The sequence below is a fragment of the Monodelphis domestica genome, chromosome 1 (genome assembly GCF_027887165.1).
Source record: "Monodelphis domestica isolate mMonDom1 chromosome 1, mMonDom1.pri, whole genome shotgun sequence".
NCBI classification, from domain to species: domain Eukaryota; kingdom Metazoa; phylum Chordata; class Mammalia; order Didelphimorphia; family Didelphidae; genus Monodelphis; species Monodelphis domestica.
This window is the reverse complement of record NC_077227.1, coordinates 82199182-82211324: the sequence shown is the minus strand read 5'-3', so window position 1 is coordinate 82211324 and position 12143 is coordinate 82199182. Positions and strand designations below refer to the sequence as shown.

The 12143-nt window shown below is 37.9% G+C and overlaps 1 protein-coding gene across 1 annotated transcript in view; it reads left to right on the top strand.

Moving 5' to 3' along the window:
* Positions 1-12143, top strand: part of PDE6C (phosphodiesterase 6C) — an 88929-nt gene that overhangs the window by 29788 nt on the left and 46998 nt on the right. Inside the window, exon 14 of the mRNA XM_007478791.3 lies at positions 4988-5097. Coding sequence (XP_007478853.1) covers positions 4988-5097 — 110 coding nt within the window. The remainder of the gene's footprint in view (positions 1-4987; positions 5098-12143) is intronic.

Sequence of the window (12143 nt, the reverse complement as noted above, 5' to 3'; positions counted from 1 at the left end):
AAATTTACTGAATTACCAAGAGTTACAAAGCTAATAAGTGACAGAGGAGGAATTTGAGCCCATTTCTTCTTTCATTCAAGTCTAACATGCTATCCACCATGTAAGCTACTTCCTCATGACTTTGTTTCACATAGCAAAATGATGATAGTTTAACTGAATTTGAGGTCAGAAAAACTTGAGTTGGAATATTGCCTGAGACTGTGTGTTCCTGGGTAAGATACAACTTCTCTGGACTCAGTTCTCTCATTTGTAAAATAACTGAGTTGGTACAAAACACTTTTCACACAACTAAAACTATATCTAAACGATTGGAAAAACATTAATTGTTGCTGGGTAGGACAAGTTAACATAATAAAAATGAAAAGCCTATCTAAATTAATATATTTATTCAGTGACATACTTCTCAAACTACCAACAAACTTTTTTATAGAATTAAAAAAATTATAACTAAGTTCATCTGGAAGAACAAAAGGCCAAGAATATAAAGGGAAATAATGGGAAAAAAGTGAAGGAAGATGGCCTATCAGTACCAGACCTTAAACTGTATTATAGAACAGTGATCATCAAAACACTATAGTACTGGCTAAGAGGCAGAAAGGTGGATCAATGGAATAGAGTAGGGGTAAATGACCTCAACAAGCTAGTGTTCAATAAACCAAAAGATCCCAGATTTTGGAACAAGAATGCACTATTTGACAAAACTGCTGGGAAAATTGGAAAACAATATGGGAATAATTCGGTTTAGATCAACATCTTACACCTATACCAACATAGATTCAAATTGGGTAAATGACTTAAATATAAAGAATGACCAGGTAAACATGGTGGCAGTGTAGACGCTAGACTCCTCTCCTCATCGCCTACTGATATATACTACATCAAAAGGCCAAAAAGACCAAATTCATATGAACAAAGGGACTCCACAGTAGGGGACAGCATTGAAGGTACATGGGATTTGGGCATTTCCATACTGTAGGGGGGTGAAATAGCTTCCACCAAAGTGGGAGCTGATCAACCCTCCCCCATCCCCCACACAAGGAGCCAGTGTGCTAGTCAGAGCCAGTGTGCTAGAATCAGTGAACAACTGAGGGGCACCTCTAGAGTGAGTGAGGGGCAATTCTAGGTCTTTGGCAGCTGATTAGGACCACCAAGGATCTGCCCCAGAGAACAGCTAAACTTGAGACCCTAGCAGGCTGAAGAGCACAAACCTTGGGCAACAAGCAGTGGAAGCTGCAGAAACTCGAGAAGTGGCCTCAGGCAAAAACTGCCCTCCTTAGCTCCATACACAGAGAGCCTGCCTTCCTCACTCAGACTTCTGACTGGAAAGGGAAGGAAAAACCAACATAGTGATTGCCAGCAATGCCCAGGAAAAACAACTTTCCAACACCAAGAAGAACAAGAAGAAGGCATTGAACCTGGATAATTTTTATGGAGGAAAAAATCCAGACTACAGAGGAAATCGCAGAAGAAGAAATACAAATAAATGCATCCAAACCTTCTCGAAAAAATGGAAGTTGGCCACAAGCTCTTGAAGAATTTAAATTAGAGCTTATGAAAAAGATGCAAGAATTTTGGCAAGAAAAGTGGGAAACAGTTCAAAAAGAAAACAACAATTTAAAGGACAGGAACTCCCAATTGGAGACCAAAATTAAACAACTGGAAGCCATGAAAAGCAGGATAGACCAAATTGAAAAGGAAAACAAAAAGATCATAGAAAAAAATCAAAAGTTTATAACAGAAAGCCAGTCCTTAAAGACCAGAATTGGTCAATTGGAAGCCAATGATCTCGTAAAACAGCAAGAATTAATAAAGCAAAATCAAAAGACTGACAAAATAGAAGAAAACATAAAATATCTCACTTTCAAGATGAAAGACCATGAAAACTAGTCTCAAAGAGACAAGTTGAGAATCATTGGTCTACCTGAAAACCCAGAAATAAATAGAAATCTTGACATCATACTACAAGAAATTATCTAAGAAAACTGCCCTGATGTTCGTGAACAAGAGGACAAAATAGACATTGAAAGAGTTTGTAGAACACCCTCTATGCTAAATCCTCAAAAGACAACCCCCAGGAATGTAACTGCCAAATTCAAGAGCTTCCAAGCTAAGGAGAAAATTTTACAAGAAGCCAAAAAGAGACAATTCAGATATCAAGGAGCACCAATCAGGATTACACAAGATCTGGCAGCTTCCATACTAAAGGACCACAAGGCTTGGAATATGATATTCAGAAAGGTACACATAAAGAATTAAATAATAAATAAATTAGGTGAACATAGAATAGTATACCTGTCAGATCTGTGGGAAAGGAAGGAATTTAAGACCAAGCAAGATATAGAGAACATTGCAAAATGTAAAATGAATGACTTTGATTATATCAAATTAAAAAGGGGTTGTACAAAAAAAAAACAACAATGCAACCAAAATTAGAAGGAAAACAACAAACTAGGAGAATATTTTTATAACAAAACTCTCAGACAAAGGTTTAATTTCCCAAATTCAAAAGGAACTAAATCAAATTTACAAAAAACCCAAGCCATTCCCCAGTCAACAAATGGTCAAGGGACATGAATAGGCAGTTTTCACAGAATGAAATCAAAACTGTCGATAAACATATGAAAAGGTGTTCTAAATCCCTCTTGATTAGAGAAATGCAAATTAAACCAACTCTGAGGTACCACCTTACCCCTATCAGCCTGGCCAGTATGGCAGCAAAGGAAAGTGATAAATGTTGGAGGGGATGTGGCCAAGTTGGGACACTAATACACTGCTGATGGAGTTGTGAATTGATCCAGCCATTCTGTAGGGCAATTTGGAACTATGCGCAAAGGACTTTAAAAGACTGCTTACCCTTTGACCCAGTCATACCACTGCTGGATTTGTAACCCAAAGAAATAAGGGAAAAGACTTGTACAAAAATATTTATAACTGCCCTCTTTATGGTGGCAAAAAATTGGAAAATTAGGGGGTTCCCATTGTTGGGGAATGGCTGAACTAATTGTGGTATCTGATGGTGATGAAATGATGAACTGGAGGAATTCCATGTGAACTCGAAAGACCTCCAGGAACTGATGCAAAGGAGGAGAACCAGGAGAACATTGTACACAGAGACTGATACACTGTGGCACAATCGAATGTAATGGACTTTTCTACTAGCAGCAATGAAATGACCCAGGACAATACAGAGGAACTTATGAAAAAGAACACTATCCATATCTAGAGGAAGAACTGTGGGAGTAGAAATGCAGAAGAAAAACATATGATCAATCATGTAGTTCAATAGGGATATGATTAGGGTTTTGATGTTAAACAATCACTCTACTGCAAATAATAATATGGAAATGGGTTTTGAACAATGATACATGTGCAATCCAGTGGAATTGCTTGTCAGCTCCAGGAGGGGATAGGGAAGAGGGGTGAGAAAAATCATGAATCATGGAATCATGGAAAAATATCTTAAATTAAAAAGGGAAAAAATAAATAAAATAAAATAACTGAGTTGGACTTGATGATGTCTAAAGTCCTTTTGTACTCTAAGTCTATGAGCCTATGAATGATTATTTTTCAAATGTATGTAATGTTATTTTTTAAACCCTTACCTTCTGCCTTAGAATGACTACTGTGTATGGGTTCTAAGGCAGCAGATCAATAAGGGCTAGGCAATAGAGGTCAATGACTTGCTCAGGGTCACACAGCTAGGAAGTTTCTGAGGCCAGATTTGAACCTAAGACCGTGATGGTGAACCTATGACACACATGTCAGCACTGAAACACATAGCCATTTTCAATGACACATGGCTGCATGTGGTTGCATATAGAGAAGAATGGGGTTGCATGCTGAGAAGGACATTTTTTTTTCTTGAAGTGACACACCACCTAAGTTATGCTAGGTATTTTGTCGAATTTTGACACACCAACCTCAAAAGGTTGCCCATCACTGACCTAGGACCTCTCATCTCTAAGCCTGGCTCTAAGTCAACTGAGCCACCCAGCTGCCCCCTTAATGTTGTTATTAATAGAATAAAATTAATTTTAAAGTGTTACTCATTTTCTCAGATTATTTTTAATGAATTACCTTTTTAACATTATTTTTTTAATTTAAGTCCCAAATTTTCTCTCCTCTTCTCCTTCTTTGAAAAGGCAAACAACTTGATTTAGATTATACATGTACAGTCATGTAAAATATATTTTCATATTAGCCATAATCATTAGATTATATTAGATATGACAATTTTGTTGACACTAAAAAGCAAGTCTCATACTCAAAAAGGTTGGAATTATACTAATCTCTGGTTATCATAACTAACCTATATATCAGATAAAGCCATAACTAGTTATCATGGCTCCCAGGTAAAATAAGCAGCACAAAACATGTGCTCAAATAAACTTTTAAAGAGAGATTCAGGGTGTTTGTTGTTATTGTTGTTTGGGGGTGGAGGAGAGAAACCCTAAATCGTGGAAAGAGATCCTGGGGAAGGTGTTTGGGAAACCACTGCTATTGGCTGATAGTGTAGGAGGGAACAGGACACTCAGAGGAAGAAATGTAACATCTGGTAGGTTCTCCTTTTAACTAATTATTCTTGCTAAATAAAGTCAGAGGTCTATTGTTTCTATGCTACTGAATAAATGTAAACATTCTCAGCACCCTCTAAATTTTGGCATCCTGGAACAATGCCCCAGTTGCCCTGACCTATTTATGACTCTGGAAGTAGATCATCATAAAAACTGGCTCTGGAAATAGATCATCATAAAAACAACTTACATTATTATAGTCTTTTATTGTTTAGAAAGCACTTTCCTCATAACAACCTTTCAAGGCAGACTTTCATTCCCATTTTATAGATAGGGAAACTGAGTATCAAAAGAATAAAGCAAATTACACAACTTGATGCAACAAGTAGATATCAAAACTGACATGGGGACCTCAAATGTCTTCCTACTATACCAGGCTACTTCCATTAACCCAACTCTATTTCCTTAAACAGACAGGAGGACTGAAGAAATACTATACAGATCTGGAAGCCTTTGCAATGGTTGCAGCTGCTTTCTGCCATGATATTGATCACAGAGGCACCAACAATTTGTATCAGATGAAGTAAGTACAAACAGAGGGCTGTGTTGATGTATATTGATGCACTCTTTTTTTAACCCTTACCTTCCATCTTGGAATCAATACTGGGTATTGGTTCCAAGACAGAAGAGTGGTAAGGGCTAGGCAATGGGGGTTAAGTGACTTGCCCAGGATCACACAGCTGGGAAGTGTCTAAGGCCAGATTTGAACCCAGGACCTCCTGTCTCTGGGTCTGATTCTCAATCCACTGAGCTACCCAGCTGCCCCCTAGATTGATGCATTCTTGAAGAAACCAAGGAACACTCATGCCAAGGGAAAAAAAACCTTCTTTCTACTCCATTTCTGCATTTCTCCTCTTGGTGATTATTGCTAGAGTCATAGAATAAATGAAGACTAGAGATGGATGGGATCTCAGCAGTTATAGAGTCCAATCTCCCTGTTTTAGAGATAAGAAAAAAAGTATGGAGTACCTGAGTCAAGACAGGCCCACTAAGAAAAGCAGCCATGCTTGCCTGAGATTGCTGGCAAGGTCCCTGTTTGGGCGCCATATGTGAGCATACAGTGATGAATGACCAGATCTGAGAACCACTACAGCCATAGAGAGTGATAGTCAGCCTACTAAGGAGACCAGCTCCTAAAGAGAAAAAGTGAGACAAGAAGAAGGAAGGGAAAGGAAGTGAAATCATAGCCCCCATTTTCTATTGTTCAGTCCTTTTCAAAGCATGTTGGCCCCTACCTTTCCCTTTCTTCTTGTCTCATGCTTTTTCTTTAAGAGATGGTCTCCTTAGTAGGCTGACTCTCACTCTCCTCAGCTATAATGGTTCTCAGATCTGGTTATTCATCACCGTATACTCATACAGCAGTTAAGTGATTTGACTGAGATTATGCTGATAGTAAATAGCATTGTTGGGGCTTGAAACCAAATTGTCTCCAGACAAGTTCAACATCACACAATCTCTGAGTTTAACTCTATTAACATGACATAGCTAGTTAGCAGGGTTGGAATGAGAACCTAACCTGGGTGTTTCTTAACACCCAGACCACTGCTCTTTCCATTTTACCACATTGCTCCAATCAATCAATAAACATTTATTAAATACCTCCTGGGCAGCTAAGTATCACAGTGGATAGAGTGCCAGGCTTGGAGTCAGGAAGACTCATCATTCTGAATTCAAATCTAATCTCAGACACTAATTAGTTGTGTGACCCTGGGCAAGTCACTTAATGGTGTGTTTCAGTTTCCTCATCTGTAAAATGAATTAAAGCAGGAAATAGCAAACCAGTCAAGGCTCTCTGCCAAGAAGACTCCAAATTAGGTCATAAAGAGTCAGACATGGCTGAAAATGATTGAATAAAAGCAAACACTTACTATGTGCCAGGCACTGTGCTGAGTGCTAGGGATATGAAAAGAGGCAAAAGACATTTTCTGACCCCAACGAACTTACAGTTTCATGGATTATAACAGCATGTAAGCAAATGTATTCAAAGCAAGCTCTATACAGAAAAATAGAAAATAATCCATGGAAGGCACTAAAATTAAGAGGAGTTGCTTCAATAATAATTCAAATTTATACCATTTCATGGTGGGTTTTGTCTTCTATATATTGGATAATGTGATCCTCACAGCCATCCTGTGAGATAGATAGGGCAAAGATTATTATTCCTATTTTAGAAATAAGAAATTGATATCCCAAGAAGTTAAATGACTCATTCATGGTAACACAGGATAGGGCTGAGACTTCTATCCATGAGAGCAGTTCTTTTTCTACAGTATCAATTTGCATTCTGGCTCTTGGTTATTCACAAACTTTTCTCCTGTTCATGAATCTGATAGGTAATATATCCCCTGTTCTTCTGATTTGCTTATATCTCCCTTTATGCCTAGATTGAATATCCATTTTGATCTTATCTTGGTAAATAGTATGATATTGGTCTATATTTAGTTTCAACCAGTCTGCTTTCTAGTTTTCCCAACGCTTTTTACTAGGTAGTAAATTCTTACTCCAAAAGGTTCTTGGATTTTTACTTATGTCAAATACAAAGTTACCAAAATCTTTTACAATTGTTTGTTATATGTCCTATTCCACTGATCTACTTTTCTGTTTCTTAGACATTACCAGATAGTTTAATGTAACAAACAAATAGATTTAAATGCTAGGATGAGGCTGACCCATCCTGCTAAAACCCAATTTAGGAACTTTCAGTCCAATGTTTCCTTTATCATTAAGCTGTGTATCAGTATGTCAGTCAACAAACACTTAAGTGACGACTGTGTGCCAGGTACTATGTTGGGTATTGAGGATACAAAGAAGGACAATTCCTTCTCTCAAGGAGCTCACAATCTAATGGCAGGAATGACATGCAAACAATTATGTTAAAAATATATACATGTAAACAACTGTATACAAACATATATACTGTACAAGGATATATACAGGATAAATTGGAGATTATCTCAGAGGGAAGACACTAAGATTAAGATAGGACTTTAGCTAAAGGAAGTCAGCGAAGCCAGAAAGCAGAGGAAAAGAGGGAGAGAGTTCCAGGCATGGAGGTCAATAGTTGAAAATACATAGGTAGGGAGATGGAATCTTAGGTGAGGGATAGCAAAGAGGCCAGTGTCACTGGTTGCAAACCTAGAGAGAAATAAGGTATGAGAAGACTGGAATAGAAAGAGGAAAACAGGTGAAGAAGGTCTCTAAAATCCAAACAGATGTTATATTTAATCCTGGAGATAACAGAGAGCCACTGAAATTTATTTATCAGGAGGTGACATAGACAGTCCTATGCTGATCAATTTTGGCCATTTAAAGGGACGGTGGACTGGAGAGGGGGAGGGACTTGTGACCAGCAGGCTACTGCAGTTACCTAAAAATGAGGTGATGAAGGCTCACATCAGGGTGGTGGTAGCGTCAGAGGAAAGAAGGGGCAATGTGAGAGCTGACAAAGCTAAAATCAACAGGACTTGACAATAGACTAAATGTGAGGGGTGAGACAGAGAGTGAGGAGTCCAGAATGACACCTTGGTTGTGAACCTGGGTGACTAAGATTTGAACCTGAGTCTTCTGGTTCCAAATTTAGCCCTCTGTTTCAATCTACTGCCCTAGGTTATGTTCTACTGATGGAGAAAGAAATATTCCCATTGCTTAATATGCACCCAGCATAGCTAGACTGTTCTTAAAGAATGTGCATTCTCAATATCAATTTGTCATTTGTGAGATTTGAATATATGACTGATTCTTCAAACAAACATACCAGACTTTCTCCAAGCATTCTCTATACTTTGGCACAATGTATTTGTAGAAAATTAATCAAAAGTCAATCAGTGAAATTAAAATCATTTTAGGCTGTTTATGATTTGTTTAGATTTCAACCTGAAGTTAACCCTTTCTGACACCAAGGAACAAACAAGCAGATAAATGAACAAGATATGAAGCATAGGTGTTATAGACATCACCCAATAGGTGAAATCCAAAGTGTCTTTTTCAAAATAGTCTTCTTGTGAAGCTTGCTTCCTAAAGCATGTTCGGAACTCTCCTTTGGAAATGATAGCAGTAGATAAAGATTGGAATTTTAGAAGGAATCAAGTCTTTAAAAGCTATCTCTGATGAATAAGGTAGTGGGAAAATACCATTTTTAGGCATATAAAAAGCAGAAATGCTTATTATACCATGAAGCTAACTTTCTTTTGTCTTTATCAACTTGAAAACAAAGAAGAATGACAGAAATAGTTTTGAGTGATAGGAATTACAGTAACTGGAATGAACTACATGTCAGCCAAAGGTCACTGCTTTGAAGAGAACAGTATTTACGAAGATGTATGAGTTTAAGCCTGTTGATTTTTAAAATTAGCATTATGACACTGTAGTTACTCCTTTACTATACTTTTAAAGTAATATCAAATGGTAATTCATGATTAAGTGACCAAAAAATTTGACATGGAACTTGATTGGGAGACACTAGAACCAAGGGATGACCTGTAGGTACCACCATTTGTCCTTGAAGAAGTCTTGTAAGATCTCAACAAAAGCTTAACAGGGACCTTAAATATTCTTAATCTAAGACAAGAGATTGTAAGATTTTAGAGCCAGAAGAGATCTTTTAAAAATCTACTTAAATCCCATCATAAAAAAACCCAGCCCTTACTTTCCATCTTTGAATCAATACTGTGTATTGGTTCCAAGGCAGAAGAGTGGTAAGGACTAGGCAATGGAGGTTAAGTGACTTGCCCAGGGTCACACAGCTAGGCATTTGAGGTCAAATTTGAACCCAGGACTTCGCATTCGGAGGCCTGCCTCTCAATCCACTGAACTACCCAGCTGCCCCCAAATCCCATCATTTTTAAGAGGCAGACTATAGTGTAACAGTAAGAACACTCCCATGAAAAGGAATCTGAATTAAAACTCAGCTCTGACACTAGTCACATAATGATGGAGATGCCATATAATTGCTGATCCTTATTTTCTTTATGTGTAAAATAGGACCAACACTACCCATACTACCTAATGAGACTGTTATGAAGGATGTGCTTTGTAAAACTGTAGAATTATAAAAGTGATAATAGAGGAAGAAAGTGAGCCTCAGAGAAATGGTTCTTCTAATCATACAGATAAGTGACAGAACCAGGAACCAGACCTAGTTCTTATGATTCCAGATCCATTGTTCTTTGTACACATATATTTTCATTTTTATTCTAAATATTTTGGCCCAGTATCACCAGTTGAACCTGTACACTCCTGGCCCTGACAAAAGCTTTCTCCTAAAACAAGACATGCTGGTTCTTTACATGTTAAAATTACAACCAACAGGAAGGGATGAGTCTAGATTCAGGGCCAACTATAAAAACCTTGAGGAGGCAGCACCTAGGTCTCTTGGCTTTCAAAAGTAACCCCTGTGCCACTGGAACTCTCCAAGGTCCTGGATTTGTCTTGTAGCCTGCTAGCAGCTCCTAAACCTGTTGCTGCCTTGAACCTCAGCCCTTCTAGACCTATTTCCTGGATAACATTGGGCAAATTACTTAACCTCTCCAAGCCTCACTTCCCCCATCAGTAAGATAGGGTTTGGGACTAGATAACCTCTGAAGTCTCTTCCAATTCTATGATTCAGATGACTTAGGAAAGAGGTCCTAGGGAATCCTGAAGTTAAGAGACTTGCTCAGGTTCACAACTTGGGTGGGATTTGAACCCAGATATGAGTGTGAGCCCAGAAGATTATCCGCCAGATGAGGCTGTCCCTATATTAACACAAAAGGATATGAATAAGAATTTGATCTGTGACCTGTGACACCAGCAATGGTATAGGGAGTTAATCAATAAGGGAACTCCCTCTACCAATGCAGTTCAACACTTTCTCTTTTAGACTTATGATTTTAAGGAGCTGCTTAAGTTTCATAAATGCTTTCCTTACAACCATCCAACAACAACAGTGATACAAGTAATGAAAGGTTTATTTGCTCATGAGAGGCAGGAAAACAGCAGAGAGACTACTGAAACTGGGATTAGCCTAGACATGAATTGGAATCTCACTGTTAGATGTGATCCTGGGCAAATCACTTAAAATCATTGAGCCTCAGTTTCTTCATCCATAAAGTGGTGGTAATAACAGCACCTGCTTCTCAGGGTCATTAAAAGGATCAAATTAAATAATGTGTTCAAACCTTTGAGTCTTATGTAAATGCCAACTATTGTTAATGTCAGCATTCCCATTTTTCAGATGAGGAAATGGAGACACAGAGAAATTAAGTGACTGCTCACATAGTAAGTGGCAGAGCTTGAATTTTTACCCAAATTTATAGTCTTGCCCTCTTTTTTTATCTTCTGGAATTAGTTGTCATGCTTCTCTACTCCAGTGACCTTTTCCTTCATTGAGAGTAGACAATAGACTTCATTTAAAAAAATTTTTTTCAATGTTTACATGATACATTTTCTTTCCCTCCCCACTTGAAAGTAGTCTTCAAAGAGAACAAAGAACCAATGCAATCAATTAATTTAAATATCTAGTGCTACATGTGTTTTCTACCTCTCTTGTTGTACCTTTACATTATATCCTGGCTTGCAGTTAGTTATATGTGTATAGGTTTTATCACCGTGATGTGGCCAAGAAATCCTGTCTCATTCTGTGTATTTCCCACAGTAGCTAGCACAAGAATGAGCAATGCACATTTGTGGACTGAATAAAGGAATGAATGAATGAATGAATGAATGAGGCTTTAGGCAATATAAACTATTTACAGATGAGAAAGAACTCAATTATTCCCTCAGTTGCAAAGTTGATTACACACACACACACACACACACACACACACATACACACACACACACACACACACACAGAGGACTGGGAGCATCTTGTTAAAGCCTAGCTCAACCAAGAGCTCCTCCTCTCTTACATACCAACCCCTCCTATTCCCTCCAACACTCTTTATCTATCTCAAGCCAAATATTTTTAACATATTCAAAGTTTCTATCCTTTAACAAAGCTTCTTTTCGCTAACTAAGGAGTCCTTCCAGTGTGAATATTAGTTCCTCGAGCATAGGGAACTTACCTCATTCATCTTGGTTATTTTTACCACCACCCACAAAGGGAAAGAAAGTAGGAAGAAAAGAATGAAGGTGCTAGTTTCACCTCAAAAACTCCGGACTGGTCCTAGCTGGACCCCTCCTACCCATTCCTTTACCTTCCTTCCCATCTTTCCTATGTGCAGACTTTGAGGACTAAAGGGTCACCCAACTATTCACCTGCACCTGGAATTTGATTATGTTGCTCACAATAGGTAGGCTGTTATCTGGAAAATCACTTTGTCCTTCAGATATTTTCATATTTAATAATTTCATATTTTATTTAATTTAATAATTTTATATTTTATTTAATCCTTCAAAACAAGTTATTTTCAATTCTCCAAGAATGTGGGATGCTATTTGTTACACTGATGCAGCCACTTTACATCCTAATGGATGGAAAGGGAATAAATGTTTACAGAGCACACTCTCTATACCAGGCACTGTGCCAGGTTCTTTCCAAATATTATCTCATTTGATTCTTACAACTTTGGGAGGTAGGTGGTTTTATAA